Raw genomic sequence first — 16,312 nt, 5'->3', positions numbered from 1 at the left:
AAGTTTATATGAAAATGGAAGGACTCAGAAGAGCCAAAACAATTTCTAAAAGGACAAAATTAGAACAGATACACTTCGCCACTTCAAAACGCTACAAAGCCCCAGTGGCAAAAGACATACTGTAGGCATAAGGATTGAGACACACATCAGTGAAACAGAGTTAAGCATCCAGAAATGAACCCACATATGTATGGACAGCTGGTTGTTGACAAAGACGTCAAGACAACTTAACATGAAAAGATTAGTGATTTTAACGAAAGGTGCTGAGACAACCGGATATACATATGCAAAAAATAATAATAACTTAGACCTATAACTTAATCGTACACACAAGCTACCTCAAAATGCATCATAGGCTTAAATGTAAAAGTTAAAATTACAAAACCACTGGAAGAAAAAATGAGAAAATATTCATGGCCTTGGGTCAGTTCTTAACACAGCACCAAAAGCACGACACATAAAAGAGAAAATTGATTCCTTGGACTTTATCAAAACTACAAGCTTTTGCACTTCAAAAGAGACTATCAAGAAAGTGAAAAGACAAGTCACAGACTGGGGGAGACTGCAAATCTTCTACCTGCTGAAGGACTTGTATCCAGAATATATGAAGAGTTTTAACAACTCAGTAACAACAAGACAAACAACCCAATTGAAAAATGTTCAGAACATTTAAACAAACATTTCACCAAAGATATACAGGTGGCTAAGAAACCCACGGAGAGATGTACAGTTAATGATGGAATAAAATGTATGTTTTTAAGACAAGACAAGAACATTTAAGCAGACCATACTCCCCGCCCTGGGCCCTCCTCAAGAGCAAGAATCTCTGCCTCACCAAAAAGATCATTTTTTTTTTTCCTCCTTCCTTCTTTTCCTAGTTCTGTTACGGTCGTGGTGACCTGCACTCGATTCATACGTGTAGAGCTGGAGTGTGTATTTTCGGTGAACTTTACATAAAATGTCAGGGTCACTTTGATGAACAATCCTTTGTCTTGAAAATGTATAGAGCTGTGCCTTCAACTTCTAGCAAGCTGAACAGTCCTCAGAGTTTTCTGAGTTATAATCCTCAGGTTGCCTTGAATAAAATTCTCTATTTCTTCTTTAGATGGACTACTGATTAATTTTTGTTGACATTAGCATCATTAGTTATTAGGGATGCAGATTCAAACCACAGTGAGATATCACTCATCCTACTAGTGGGTATGAGGTCAGCGTTATGAGCAGAATTGTTTCCTCCCAAAACTCATACGTAGAAGCCCTAACCCTCAGGACCTCAGCATGTGAGAGTATGTGGAAATATGGTCTTTAAAGAGATAATTAAGTTAAAATGAAGTCATATGGGTGGCCTTAATCCATTCTGACTATGTTCTTATAAGAAAAGGAGGTTAGGGACTTCCCTGGTGGCGCAGTGGTTAAGAATCCGCCTGCCAATGCAGGGGACTGGGTTCGAGCCCTGGTCCGGGAAGATCCCACATGCTGCGGAGCAGCTAACCCTGTGCTCCACAACTACTGAGCCTGTGCTCTAGAGCCCGTGAGCCACAACTACTGAAGCCCACGTGCCTAGAGCCCATGCTCCGCAGCGAAGAGTAGCCCCCACTCGCTGCAACTAGAGAAAGCCCGCGCGCAGTAACAAAGACCCAATGCAGCCAATAATTATTTATTTATTTATTTTTTAAAGGCTTAAAAAAAAAGGAAAAGGAGATTAGGACACAGATACACGCAGAGGAAAGGCCATCTGAAGACACACGGAGAAGCGGGCCTCTATAAGGCAAGGAGAGAGGCCCAGAGGAAACCAACCCTGCCGACACCTTGATGTCTGACTTCCAACCACCAGAATCATAAGGAAATAATTCCTGTTGTTTAAGCCACCCGGTCTTTGGTACTTAGTTATGGCAGCCCTCGCGAGCGAATACAGATGGCTGCAGCAAAAAGGAGAGATGGTAACACGCGTCCGGGGCGGGGGTGAAGCCAAGCCCCTCTGCACTGCTGGTGGGAATATGAAATGTGGCAGCCGCTTTGGAAAAAAGTTAAAACATTTTCTTTAAAAACTACATGTAAACTACCATACGACCCAGCAATTCCACTCCTAAGTACCTGCCCAAGAGAAATGAAAGCCCTGTGTCCACACAAACACTAGTCCAAGAACGCTGGCGGCAACGCTGTCAACAGTAGACACACCCGGGATGAACAGTCCAGAGCCTGGCGACTGAATAGATAAGATGGGACACATCCGCAACACGGGGCACTAGTCAACAGCAAAAAGGCATGACACAGCCGCGCCATCGCTCCTCGGCCAGCTGTGAGCCCAGGTGTGGAGCCCCGACCCTGCTGGGCTGAGCCCCGGGGTCCTGAGACCACAGCCCCCGCTCACCTGCTCACTCGGACAACGCGCCTGCGCGTCGGCTGCTCTATGCCTGGCGCTGTGCAGGCTCTGGGCCACAGCGTCTACCAGGAGCCACAGGCTTGCCCTCCGAAAGCGGACAGTCGGGGCTTTGGACGCCGAGCCGTGAGGAGGAAGCCCTCTGGGCGGGTGGGGGCCCAACCCAGCTGTGCCTGAACCAAGCGGACCAAAGGGGGCAAGACTCCGCGCCCGACAAGGTGGTGCCTGGGAGCCTGGACATCCCCAGGGGAGGATGCTGGCCAGGGTGTCTGTCCCCTCCCCGCCCCGCCTGCAGTGCGGTGGTGTGAGTATGTATATGTGTGTGCAGCGTGTGAATGGTGTGTGTGTGAGATGTGCGCCGTGGGTGGATGTGGTGTGCGTGTCTAAGCCAGTGACAGGTTGGGGGGGCGGCGCAGCTCCTACGGGCACGCGTGGGAGGCGGGGCGGCGGCGGCAGACGCAGTGCTCGCCTCCTCCAGCCTGCATCTCCCTGGCAACAACGGCAGCCTCGGTCTGGGGCTCGGCCCCTCCCCCCGCCGCGCCCCAGCTGAGAAGCGTCTGGAACCGCATCCTTCCTCCGCATCCTTGTCCTGCGACCGCATCCTGCTGCAGCTGCCCGTTGGACCCGCCTGTGAGCCATTTGCACATTTGTCCTTGTGGAGCGGAGCTGGGGGGCGGGTGGGGGGGCCGAGTGTGCGCACGAGTGTGCGCGTGCGTTGCGCGGATGTGCATGGTGGGTGTGCGGGGGTCGCAGGTATACTGGTGTGTGTGCACGGATGTGCGAGGGGCGTGTGCAGGGGTGAGAGAGTGGCGGGGGGGCGGAACTGCGGCTGACCCGTTGGCAGCCGGCCGGGCAGGGGTCGGCCCGAGCGCAGGAGGTTGTCCTCAGGCCCCCCCGAGGATCCGGGGCCTCCGCGGGAAAAGTCCCTGCCTGGATGTTCCAGAAGGGCCGTGGGTGTCCAGCCTTGCGCAGACCCGACGTGCCGCCCAGATTCCCGTCCGCGGTAGAGCGGGGCAGCTCGGGTGGGGGTAGGACTGCTGGACATCAGCTCCCCCCGTCCCATGGAGACTGCAGCCCCCTCCCCGCGAGCCAGCTCCACCTCTGCAGGTCTGAGAGAGCCAGTGGGAGATGGGCGTCCCGAGGTGGAGAACGGGTGCCAGTTCCAGGACTGGTTCATCTCTACCTGAGGGGGTGGGGGAGGCAGAAGGGGCTTCCGACGGACCAGATCACGAAGCGCTGCCGGCAACGGCACGGTGGTGGCGGAGGTGAGGGAGGCTGCGTGGCAGGCGGGACGTGGCCAAGAAGCGGAGAGAGGGCATTTGTCCAGAACCGCCTGCCACGGGCTCTCGGTGCGGAGCCACAGGTGGCTGGTACTTGGGACGCTGAAGCCGGGGCAGACCTGCACCTCCCCCCACCTGCCCCGCTCGCCTGGGCCTCTCAGGGCTGGGCTGGCGCCTGCAGTCCACCTGCCCTTGAACCGGCAGTCAAACCCACCATCGGCCTGCAGGACAACGGGTGGGAGCGCACCTGGGTGGGCGTTGCGGCTGGGCCTGGAAGGGGCGGCGCGGGGGCGGGGGCCTTGCGGGGTTTGGCAAAGCGCGCAGGCCCCCCGCGCTCCGTTGTCACACGCACGCCCAATGCACACAGGACGCTCGTGCCCGCCCGCACATGCAGGCGCCGGTGCATACCTCCGAGTGACGCAGCATCCCAGGGTGGCGTATGTGTGAAAGCGAGTCTGTGACGTGACCTGCAGCCAAGCTTGCTGAGGGTCCGTGCCCTCCCGTCCAGCCACCCATCGCAGCCTCAGCACAACCTCACTGCTCAACCTGTGCCCCCTCCCCAAGCCTCGTAGAGGAGACGTACACCGCCCCACATCCCAGCCCAGCAGCCTACGGCGAGCGGGGAGCAGCTGATCCGCTGTCGAAGGCACAATTACAGCGCAGCGTGGAGGGAGGGGGCCGGTGGGAGGAGTAGGGAAGACCCCTCCCATTCCACGGAGCTAAGTGTCTGTCGTGTGAATGAGCCCAGCCAGCCTGCCCAGAGGGTCTGCATGACTCAGGCAGGGAAAGGAATTTTGCGGGGGGGGGGGCTTCCCAGGTGCAGCCCAGCCCCTACCCCAGCATTCTGCCTGGAAGAAGGCGCCTAGAGCCAGACGCAGAGGGTCCGTTGGGCCCTCAAGTCTTCTTTTCTTCAAGAAGACGTGTCATTGCCTGCCTGTCTCTGTTGCCATGGAAACCCAAGATGATGTAACGTGGACGTCATGCAGAGGCAGAGGAGTTGGAGCTTACGTTTGGCTTAAAGGGAACCCAGAGGCGGAGCTCGTATGGATAGGGGCCTCCTGCGGGAGAGGAGGGGGAGACCTCGGCCTTCCGCCTTCCAGGGGGCGTGGCCACCAAGCTGAGATTGACAGGTTTGCGGGGGTGGGGGCTGTGCCCCCTCTGCCCCTCCCGGCTCCTGTCTGTAAACCGCAGGTTGGGTTTGAGAGTCGCGGGGCGTCTGCTGCGTGAACGACCCCAGCCCCCTCCCCCTGGAGGGCACCCTCCCCAGCCCCTCGCCAAGCTCCCCTAAAGGCCGGGGCGCTTACTGTCCCCACCTCGCACAGCCCTCCCCTGCAGTGCCCGGTCGTTCCCCCCGCCCTCCTCCGCGGCCCCCTTTCGGCGGTTTTCATCTCTATTTCCTTCTTCGCACGGATCGCCCGACCTTCTTTTATTTATATGTTGATGGCTCCTTGTCCGTCCCTGCCTCGTGGAGCGTGGACGTCATATAAGCGCGGTACGAGCGAAGAAGGACAGATGTCCCGCCCGCCTGGGGCAGGTACCCAGGTGCCCGGACGTCATCCACAGGCCGAGGCCCGGCCAGGCTTCGACCCACCTCAGGAAGAGCACACCGCCCCAGCCTGGGGTGGGTGGGGAGTGGGGACGCTTTGCCGGTCTGTACGGCCCGGGCAAGGCGCGCACATCCGGGGAAGGGCGCCGGCTCAAGACCCTAAGAGAAGCCTCCTCCGCGGGCGCCTGGGGAGTGAGTCCACGATGGGGCGGCCCCTCTCCCAGCCTGGGCCGGGGGCTTCCTGCCCTCCCCACAGTGGCCGCCCCGAGCCTCCCTGCCCAGCGCCTCCCACACGTCCTGCAGGTCTGTCTGACTCTGCCGCTGGCAGGGGCTCCCCCTCTGCGTTCCCACCTGGCCTGCCCGCACCGACACCCACAGCAGGGCCTGGCTGCCGGGGTTTGAGTGAAGGCCTGGCAGGCACCTGCGGTGGTGGAGCTGATGCCCAGGAGGGTCGCTCAGGACAGAAGTTTGGGGGTTGCAGGGTGGGTGCAGGCAGTGGCGAGGGAGGGGCCACATTCGGAGGCCAGGGCGGAAAGCTCAGCCCGAGGTCCTCATTAGGAAGGGGACAGCCAGGGCACAGTTGTCAAAAGGCTGTTCAGTCCTGGGAGAGGTCGTGGCCTGGCTGTGCCTCTGCTACCTGCCCGCTGTCGTTTGGTTTTGTTTGTTTTTAACCTTTTTTGTCGTGAAATATAACGAACTCAGAAGAGGACACGAAGCAAATGTGCAGCCTAATGATTCGTCATAAGTGAACCCCAGGCGTCCAGCATCCAAGTGAAGACCGGAAACGCCCGCCCCGCCCCGAAGCCGCTCCCTCCCCCAAGGGCACCACGCGGGACTCTGCAGACGCAGGAGCATTGGCCGCACCTCCGAGCTCCTGAGCGCGGGATGGGGTCCTAGACAAGGCTGTTGTGTTTCTTTATTCTCGACCCTTCATGTGTGCCTGGCTTCTTCTGGCCGACGCTGGTTTTGTGATTCAGGGCTGTTCTTGAAGGTAGCGTGGTCCCTTCCCTTCCCTGCTCTGACGACCTCGCAGAAACGCCTCTATTCATGTGCTTGTTCCACTGAGGAGATGCCCCGTGGTGCGCGCGTCTGTGGGCAGTGCTGCTGTGCACGTGGGTGCACACCTGCCTTCCTGCGGGGTGTCTGCCCAGGAGTGAGTGAGGCCGTCACAGGTTCAACACCCTAGATAAAGCGGCCCCACCCCACCCTGTGGCGGCCTCTGTTCCTGCTCTCCCTGTCCTGGTGTTCGGCTTCCCCCCGCCCCCCGCTCCCCCACCACCACCCCCGCAATTTGTCTCTTCAAGGATAATGGAGTGAGCACCATTTCAGTATTCATGGCCATTTGAAATCCTCTTCTGTCCATTTTTCTCTTGGGTGATCTGTCTGTCTTTCTTGACCAACTTGAGACACTCTGTTTATATGGTAGATGCCTGACCCATATTGGCTTCCACCATAACTGGGTGGCTCCAAACAACAGACGTTCATTCTTTCACAGCTCTGGAGGCAAGAAGTGGGACATCAAGATGTTGCAAGGGCCAAGCTCCCTCTGAGGCTCCAGGGGAGGCTCCTTCCTTCCTCTTCCAGCTTCGGTGGCCCCAGGAGTCCCTTGGCTTGTGGCCTCCCTCTAGTATCCACCTCCATCTTCAACATGGCTTCCTTCCTGTGTGTGTCTGTGTCCAAATTTCTCCCTTCTTATAAGGACACCAGTCATTGGATCAGGGTCCACCCTAATCCAGTATGAGCTCATCTTAACTTGATTAGATCTGCAGAGACCCTATTTCCAAATAAGATCACGTTCACAGGTGCCCAGGTTAGGGCTTGGGCTCGTCTTGTTGTTGAACCCACAACAAGTCCTTTCGCATTTGCAGGTTGCAAATATTTTCTCCCAGTCTTGGTTTCTGTTTCCATTCTTTGAAGGCTATGTTTTGATGGGCAGAAGCTCTTAATTTTTTTAATTGAACTGTAGTTAATTTACAGTGTTGTGTTAGTTTCAGGTGTACAGCAAAGTGATTCAGTTATACATATATAGCTATTCCTTTTTGGATTCTTTTCCATTATAGGTTATTACAAGATATTGATTATAGTTCCCTGTGGTATACAGTAGGTTCTTGTTGTTTACCTATTTTATATGTAGTAGTGTGTATATGTTAATCCCAAACTCCTAATTTATCTCCCCCTACCCCTGCTATCCCCTTTGGTAACCATACGTTTGTTATAAGAAGCTGTTAATTTTAATGTAGTTCTTTTATCAATATTTTCTTTTGTGGTTAGCGCTTATTTGTGATACTGAAAAACTCTTTCCCTCCCTGAGACCAGGAAAATATTCTCCTGTATTATCTCCACGACGCTTTTCCATCTTGGCTTATCCACCGGGTGTAGATTTTTGTGTGGGGTGTGAGGTGGGGATTGGGTCCACTGTTTGCCATGTGGACGTTGGGTGGCCATCCCCAAGCTTTGCAGTGACATCTCTGTGGTCCGTGTGTATAGGGTGTGTCACATGGGTCTTTGTACACCATGCAGTGATACCACATGGCTATGTGACAAGCTAGACGCCTGGCAGACAAGTGCCCCCCTCGGTCTTTTCCAAGATGTTATGAGTATCCTTGTCCCTCTGCCTTCCATATAAAATTACAAAGCTTATCAAATTCACACAAAAAGGACTTCCCTGGTAGCGCAGTGGTTGGGAATCCGCCTGCCAATTCAGGGGACACGGGTTCGAGCCCTGATCCGGGAAGATCACACATGCCACGGAGCAACTAAGCCCATGTGCCACAACTACTGAGCCCATGTGCCACAACTACTGAAGACCGCGTGCCTAGAGCCTGTACTCCACAACAAGAGAAGCCACCGCAACGGGAAGCCCATGCACTGCAATGAGAGTAGCCCCTGCTCGCTGCAACTAGAGAAAGCCCACGCGCAGCAACGAAGACCCAACACAGCCAAAAATAAATTAAATAAATTTATTTTAAAAATACATAACTATTGATATATTTTTTAAAAATTCACACAAAAATTTCACCTTGGAATTTTGATTGGGATTTATTGATTCTATAGCTACACTTTGAGGGGGAATGATGTTTTTAAACATGGAAACTTCCAAAATCCATGACCATATATTTCCCCATTTATTTAAGGAATTTAGGAGTTATTTGGTCTCAGTCAATAATGTCTTTTTTAGGGGCTTCCCTGGTGGCGCAGTGGTTGAGGGTCCACCTGCCGATGCAGGGGACACGGGTTTGTGCCCCGGTCCGGGTAGATCCCACATGTTGTGGAGCGGCTGAGCCCGTGAGCCATGGCCGCTGAGCCTGCGCATCCAGAGCCTGTGCTCCACAACGGGAGAGGCCACAACAGTGAGAGGCCTGCGTACCGCAAAAAATAAATTAATAATAATAATGTCTTTTTTTAAAAAAAATTTATTTAGGCTGCACAGGGTCTTAGTTGTGGCATGCAGGCTTCTTAGTTGTGGCGGGCATGCAGGATCTAGTTCCCTAACCAGGGATTGAACCTGGGCCCCCTGCATTGGGAGCGTGGAGTCTTACCCACGGGGCCACCTGGGAAGTCCCAGTCAATAGTGTCTTGACAGAGGTTTCTTCTGGTTTTCCACAGGGAGGTCCTTCTAATCTCTTGTTAGACCTGCTCCTGAGCATTCGATATCTCTGATACTGTTTAAGTGGAATCTTTCAACAAATTATGTTTTAATTTTTTGTCACTGATACATAGAAACAGAACTGATTTCTGAATACCTTAAACCCATCAATTCTGCTGAACTCACTTTCCAATCCGTATAATTTATATGCAGATTCCTTTAGATTTTCTACACACAAAAGATTCTTTCTCTGTGAATAATGAGAGTCTTACCTAATCTCATCCAGGCTTTGTACCTCTTATTTCTTTTTCCTGCCATATGGCTTGGCTAGGACCTCTATAAATCACCATCATTTATAGAACTGATAATAAAGGGCCTTGTATCTCCCTCCCAATTTTTTTTCTTTTTTTTTTTTTTTTTGGCTGTGCCGCGCAGCTTGTGGGATCTTAGTTCCCAGACCAGGGACTGAACTGGGCCCTCGACAGTGAAAGCATGAAGTCCTAACCACCGGACCACCAAGGGAATTCCAATAGATTTTTTAAAATAGTAAACAAATGTTGAACCTTACCAGATACTTTTTCAGCTACTATTGAAATTGATCAGATCATTTTTCTTCTTTATTCTGTTCATATGGTGAAAATAATGATTGCTTTCAGATGTGAAATTTCCAGAATACACCCAGGCTTTTAATATCTTGCTGGATTCCACATGCTTGCATTTTATCTGGGGCCTTGGCACTGGTGTTGGTGGGTAGCATGGCCTGCGAGGTCTTCTGTCTCGTTGTCCTTGCCGAGTTCTGAGATAGAGGTCGTGCTGGCTTCACAAGCTGGGGTGTGCTCCAGTGTTCTTTCCTCTGGATGAGTTTTGTATGAAATTTGCATGATTTCCTCCTTAAATGATTGGTAGAATCCAGGGGTGATGCTGCCTGGGCCTGGAGTTCTTTGTTGGAAGATTTTAACAACAGATTTAATTTCTTAGTGGACATGGGACCATTTCTTTCCCCTTTTGATTGACTGAGTATATTTTGTGTTTCTGTTTTTTCAGTTTCAAGTCATTTGCTGTGTTCCTTTTCTCTTATCAGTCAGCCTAGAAGTGAAACCATCTTGACCTCCCCCAGGAAGCTTTGTGCTCCTCCAAGCCATGCAGGTCCCTCCCACCTCCTGCCTGCCCCCCACTCCTGTTCTTGTCAGGGCGTTCCAGCTCCCCAGATGGTACAGTCCACGTACACCATTACTGCCACGCTCTGTGCAGTTAGTTCTTGAATTCATTCACCAGCATCCTCTTTCTGTAGCTCTTTGTTACTTCCTGCATCTCCAGTAGGGTTGCCAGATAAAACATAGGACACCCAGTTAAATTTGAATTTCAGATAGACAATACTTTTTAGTATAAATATGTCCCTGTATTGCATATTACATGGATAGATCATAAAAAGCAAAAGCATCCGTTGCTTATCTGAAATTCAGATTAAACCTGGCGTACCGTACTTTTATTTGCTAAGTCTGGCCACCCTACTCTCCAGGCTTCTATCTGGGATTGTTTTCTGTTGGTTGCTGCCCTTAGAATATCTCCTGGAGCAGGTGGGCCAGTGGAAGACTCCGCCAGGCAGTCACCAGTCAGAGGCACTCTCGCCTGCACGGCTGTGGGGGCCAAAGGGAGTCCAGGGCGCAGGAAGGGACTAGAATCCTGCGGCTGGATTCACCTGGTTTGTCCTGGGGAGGTTGGCCTGGCCACCCACGGCCCAACCCACCTCTGGCGTGAGGAGCATAAAGGCCAGCCTGGGGCCCTCTCACTCCAGACCCAGCTGGTGTGGACATCTGTTATGTGGCCAGTGACCCTGTGTCTGCCTCTGGACAGGAAGAGGACTGCCATCCACCATGGTGAAGCTGAACTGCAGCTTCTCGGGGAAGACAGGCTCCGGGGAAGGGGCTACCATGGACAGCATCCCTCTGATCAGTCCCCTGGATGTCAGCCAGCTACAGCCTGCGTTCTCCGACCAGGTGAGGGGCCTGGGCCAGCGTGGAGGCCTGTGTCATCCTGCCCTGGAAACACACGGGCGTTAGCAAGGTGGCTTTAGGTGTGGCCTCCTCTAAGGGGCAGCTGAGGAAGTGGAGAAAGGGCCAGGCTGAGCCTGCGGTGTGCCCCGATCGGCTCCCCCGGCCACCCAGAACTGCCCTTCCCTCATCTGCAAACCAGGGTAAACTGGCCACAAGTGGTGGTGAGGATTCACATGCTCTCACAGACAGTGCCCAGCTTGCCTGCAGTCCAGCAGGGGCTCAGCAGCAAAAACTACCCCCTTCCTCTGCTGGGCGTGCTCTTTCTTGGATTGCGGCCTGAGATGAGGTCCTTGGGCAAGGGGTGGGTGAAGGGGGAGCTCTCAGAAGGAACCTGTAAGAAGCAGAGCTCAGCTCAGGCACAGCCCTGCCTGACCCCACCGGAGCTCTGGAGAGTGAATGGCACGCAGAGTTGTCCCAGCCTGAGGCCCCTGTCAGCCAGCCATTGACGAGGGCAGGGGGCACTTCCCAGCATTGCTCCCATGAGTCGAGGGCAGTTCTCCAGCGATCTGTGTGGGCTTCGACCATGCCTGCTACCGTTCTGGACCTGGTTCCCAAAGGGAAGGCTCAGTGGTGGGCTTCCTGGAGGAGGGGACCAAGCTGTGGTGCCATCGAAGAGGAAGCTTCTGGCAGGGACAGCTAGCATCCTCAGAGCCGAAGGCAGCCAGCACACATAGGGGCTCTTTCCATCATCTGGCCAGGCCCTGGGCTGCCACGGCCCTGGCCGACTTCCAGTGTCCCCTTCCCTTGGTGTCAGCTTGTAGCCACTAGAGCCCTGCCACTAGCACCCACACCACTGCGGGCAGCTGCCCCCTGCCCCCTTTCCCTCCCAGCCCCCCTAGTTCAGGGTCCTCCTGCATCATTTCTTCCCACAGGTTGTCATTAAGACACAGACGGAATACCAGCTGTCCTCCGGGGACCAGCCGACAAAGTTCTCCGACCTGGAGGCCCAGAAGCTGGGCGGCGGCCACCCAGAGGATGCACGTGGCAGGGTAACCCAACCCTCCCCGCCAATTCCATGGGGAGTCAGGGCGGGGAGGTGGAGAGGCAGCTGCAAGCTGTGGGAACCCAGGCTCTGGGCTGGGTGGGCTGGGGGCCCTTGGTCAGGGCCCTGCTCTCAGTAGAGCTGGACAGGGAATCACCCCATCAGAGGTAGGGGTCGGGCCTGGGCAGCAGCAGGCTCTGCCAGCCTCCCCGCTGCTGCTGTAACATGGGGTGCGGGCAGCCGCCGCCCTCAGAGGAGCCCCTGGCAGGAGACGCAGTGCCTGCTTGCACCCTGCACCCTTTCCCACGTGGGTCGTTTGTCTCTGCCTCGGTGACTCGCGGATTTCCCGTATACGATGGAGACTCACTTTTCCTGCTGTGTCTCTGGCAAATGTGTTTTCCCTTCCTTTTCTAGCTCTTCAGCTTACTAATGGTGGCTTTTTTATAACTTTTAGGGTACCATTTCTAAAGCCTTTCATTTCTCAGTAGTAACTCTGCCCGTTTCCCCTTTCCCCATCCTTTCTGAGAGGCCGGTGAGCCCTGGGCTGTGTGCGCGATGGGCGCCGGCCCTGAGGTTCGCGGCCCAGGCCCTGCACAGCCTTACCACCCCACCTCTCCTCTCCGCACCTGCCCACCCCCCAGATGCCCACAGGGCGGATGATCGCCTTCACCATGGCGCTCATGGGCTGCCTCCTGATCATGTATAAGGCCATCTGGTATGACCAGTTCAGCTGCCCCGACGGCTTCCTGCTTCGGGTAAGGCTGGTGGACTGGGCACTGGGGCTGGGAAGGGCAGTCGCGCCCTGCAGGCAGAGTGCCAGGGAGGGTCCCAGGGGGGTGTCCTGTGGAAGGACGGGGTGCCTCCCCTCCTCTCCCCCAAGCTACCCCCAGGAGGGTTGGTCTGGGGTGTTCCCAGCTCTATGGGAACGTGACCTGCAAAGGCCCTCAAGCCCCGTCACCTTCCAGGTATATTCAAGTCCTATCTTTAGAAAAATTAAAAGAAAAGGTGTTTTAGCGAGAGGTTGTGTCTTCCTGTAATTTAAAAAGTAAAGCATAAGGAAGGAGGTCCAGGCGGAGGGAAGCCCCCCTCACTTATATGCGGCGTGTTTCTATGCCACAGGATGTTGACGTTTTCTGCATGCTTGGAATGTGTTCCCCCATCCTTGTTTCTTTTCTCTCAGCTTTGCTCATGGTGACTTTTACCATTTTCAGTGTATTTTTTCAAGACTCTAAGTTTTCAGTAGATAAATCGTCCCCCTTTCCCCGTGATTTCCGAGAGGGGAGCGCTCCCCCCACAGAGGCCACGAGCCCTCACTGTACTTCCAGGGGTGCACCGGGCTGCTAACGGCCCTCACTCACTGGGATTCCCTCGGGGGCCCGCGGGGTGGGGGCGGGCCGCGGGGCACTCGCCGAGCCCCCTCCCCTTCACTCAGGAGGAGGCCATGGCCACCGGCCACCGGTGCGTTCGGAGAAGGGCTGGCTCTCTGCGGAGCCTCCAGGTCTGAATTGGAGGCCTACCCCTGATGGCTTGAAATTACGGCAGAAATCAGTGTATTTAGGGGCACTGTCTACAGTATGACCGAACTGCTCAAAAGCAGAGGTGACCGCCCGCCCGCGGGTGGCCCACGGACGCGGCTCCCGCATCGCGGCTGATGCCACTGAGAAAAAATGCACCCCGTTCTGCACACCCGAGCCCAGGGGCGCGGCCGCCACACCTCCCCCCACCCCCGCCCCTGACCGGCCCCCTTCCGCAGCACAAGATCTGCACCCCGCTGACCCTGGAGATGTACTACACCGAGCTGGACCCTGAGCACCACCGCAGCCTCCTGGCAGCCATCGGGGCCTACCCAGTGGGCCGCAAGCACGGCACGGAGACCCCGTGGTTGTCCGCGAGCTACCACGCCTTCAAGGAGGCGCCCAAGGCGCACAAGGCGCCCGCCCGCGCGGCCATGGCGGCGGTCACCGAGCCCTCGAGGAAACCCTCGGGGAAGCCCTCGGGGAAGCCCTCCGGGGAGGCCTCGGCGCCAGGAGAGAAGGAGGCTGAGCAGAAGGTGGAGGGGAGCGCGCCGCCCCCAGCCCCCCAGTGATGGCCTCTGGCCTCCGGGTCGCAGCCCATCCGGGTAGGTGGGACCCTCCTCCCTATCCGCCCCACCACCCCGGGGAGGGGCACGGCGCCGGCCCGGTCGGCTGGAGGCTCACTCAGGGGTGCTGTCCGCCCTGGCGACCCCTGTGACCACGTGAGGGTCTCGGGCAGGGAGCAGGCACGAGGGCGTGGTCAGGGCAGGATGGGGGATGGGGGGCGTGGGCAAGGCGCGGGGGTCGGGGACCCGAGTGTGGGCGCGGCGGGGTCAGTGGGGGGCGAGGTCAGGTGAACTGGAGGCGGGAGGGCGGAGTTCAGCCTCATTTCTTCGCACGCAGATGGGCGGTGTGGTCGTGCACCCGCCCCAACTTGCCCGGCCTCACCCCTCCTCCCCTCTGTCTTCGCAGCGTCCCACGCCGGCACCTGTGACCTCCCTCGCCCGACGCTCGCCGCTCTGTGGTCGCCGTGGTCGTGCCCCTGCTCCCAGGCCCCCTCCCTGACGCCCCCCGCCCCGTGAGCCTCTAGCTCTGTCGCTTTTCTCTGAGTAAAGATTCACCTCCATCTGGATCTCGCGCTTCTCCTGAGCATCCTCGGCTCTCCGGCCTTTTTCCTGACCCCCCCAACCCCATTCGGGCGAGGGCCCGAATTCTGTCCCCCGTTGCCCAGCTTTTCTCAAGCTTTAAAGCTCAATTTAAAAGCATTTATTAACCTAGTAACCTTTGTATATGTCTTCACTTATTCTTTAATTAATACGCCATTAATTTATACATTTAATACATTTAATCTCTCTAAACTGTTAAAGACATTTCCCAGAAGTGACAACTTCATTAATTAGATTCCCTATGGCTCTCATACCCCAGGAGCCCTCTGAGCATCTAACAGCGCGGACCCCACCCGCCTGACACCGCGAGGTCAGAGTCAGATCTTAAACTGAAATTCTCTCACCTCCTGGAACTAAAACCCAGGATTGCTGAGATGAAATTTAAGGCATTTCAAATTAAAATGAGTTGCCTGTGCTACATCCTAAGACTTCCGCCGGTTTTCGGTAGCAAACAACAGGAACTGACGCTGCTGGCACCACTTCCGGGCGAGCCTAAGCCAAGGCGGGCAGCAGGAGCAGGGCTCCACCCCCCCCGCGCCGTCTGCGGGGTCCCGCGGACCACCTCGCCGCACCAGGACAGGCTCCTGGGACGGACCCAGGCCAAGAGGGCCGTGGCTTCTGGCCAGTGTCAGGCTGTGGGCTGGGGCTCGGCTCTGGGTGGCCTGCCCGGCCCCCTGCAGTAGCCCCGGCCCCGCAGCGTGACCCACAGTGCAGACCCTGCAGTAGAACAGGCGAGCAAAGACTCTTCCCCTCACCCTGCGGCCTGCGATGTGGTGACCCTTCCAGGGTTCCCTCTGCACACAGGTGCACACACTCACGTGCACACATACAGTCGTGCCTCGGTACCACGGAGATTGGTTCCAGGACACCCCACAGATATCCAAGTCTGTGGATACCAAAATCCAGGGATGCTCGAGTCCCTTATATAAATGAAATGGTGTAATATTTGCACATAACCTACATACATCCTCCCATGTACTATAAATCATCTCTAGATTACTTATAATACCTAATACCATGTAAATGCTGTGTAAAAAGTTTCTGGCTTGGCAAATTCAACTTTTGCTCTTTGGAAAGTTCTGGAATTTTTTTTTTAATATTTCTGATTGGCAATTGGTTGAATCCTCGTATGCGGAGCCTGAGGGTACACAGTCACATGTACACAGGCACACACACACATGCCGACACACGCGTGCACACATACTCCCACCACCCCCCTCCCAGGTGTCCAGTGATGTAGCTCCCTCCCCACACACGCATGCACACACATGTTCTTCTGGGGTGAAGACCCTTCCCCAGCTGGGGCGGTGGGTGGAGGCCCCCAGAGGTAGCAGCTGTCCTGGGGTGTTGAACTGGGATGGGGGCTCCTGGCTTGTGTTTTGAGTGGACTCCCCTCAGAAGCGGCCTCCACCTGCCTGGCTGTGGCTGTGTCCCCAGATGGGACGTCCCGCCTCAGGGTTCCTGCCATTCACCTAGCAGCTGGGAATCGGAGGGCGGGGGACCTAGGCCAGAGAAGAGAGTCAGCCGCGGTCCTGCCACGGGGGGCTGCACAGTCTCTTGGGACCAGACCCCTGAAAACTCAGTTTCCTCGTCTGTAAAATGGGGACACAGGCAAGCTGGCGCCTGTGGGGTTGCTGGGACAGGGCCGCTCTCACGAATGTGGGTTCCCTCACTCTGGAACAAGGCTCTCTGTGCCCCTGGGGTCACCCAGGCTCCGCTGGGCAGCACCAACATCAACCCGCTCCCAGGGTACATTCTGCAACCCGCCCCACCAAGGGCATCCTGCTGAGGGACCCCTCACCCC

The 16,312-nt window shown here is 55.7% G+C and overlaps 1 protein-coding gene across 5 annotated transcripts; it reads left to right on the top strand.

The window, feature by feature from the left end:
• Nucleotides 1–2,884: 2,884 nt before the first annotated feature.
• Nucleotides 2,885–14,474, top strand: CALY (calcyon neuron specific vesicular protein). 5 transcript variants are annotated; one of them, XM_022568368.2, is made up of 6 exons: nucleotides 2,885–3,010; nucleotides 10,647–10,789; nucleotides 11,719–11,835; nucleotides 12,470–12,583; nucleotides 13,582–13,947; nucleotides 14,315–14,474. In XM_022568368.2, the coding sequence occupies exons 2-5, from the start codon at nucleotides 10,667–10,669 to the stop codon at nucleotides 13,912–13,914; spliced, it is 687 nt and encodes a 228-aa protein (XP_022424076.1). In that variant the 5' UTR covers nucleotides 2,885–3,010; nucleotides 10,647–10,666; the 3' UTR covers nucleotides 13,915–13,947; nucleotides 14,315–14,474. The 5 variants fall into 5 exon arrangements, with proteins under 5 accessions (XP_022424076.1, XP_089754529.1, XP_089754528.1 ...); XM_089898403.1 differs by lacking the exon at nucleotides 2,885–3,010 and adding an exon at nucleotides 5,885–6,197; XM_089898402.1 differs by lacking the exon at nucleotides 2,885–3,010 and adding an exon at nucleotides 5,885–6,359.
• Nucleotides 14,475–16,312: the final 1,838 nt, after the last annotated feature.

Source organism: Delphinapterus leucas, chromosome 16 (genome assembly GCF_059928025.1).
Source record: "Delphinapterus leucas isolate spDelLeu-1000000601 "Yukka" chromosome 16, BTC_Dleu_Yukka2, whole genome shotgun sequence".
NCBI classification, from domain to species: Eukaryota; Metazoa; Chordata; class Mammalia; order Artiodactyla; family Monodontidae; genus Delphinapterus; species Delphinapterus leucas.
The sequence above is the reverse complement of the archived record's forward strand: the minus strand, read 5'-3'. Positions and strand labels throughout refer to the sequence as shown.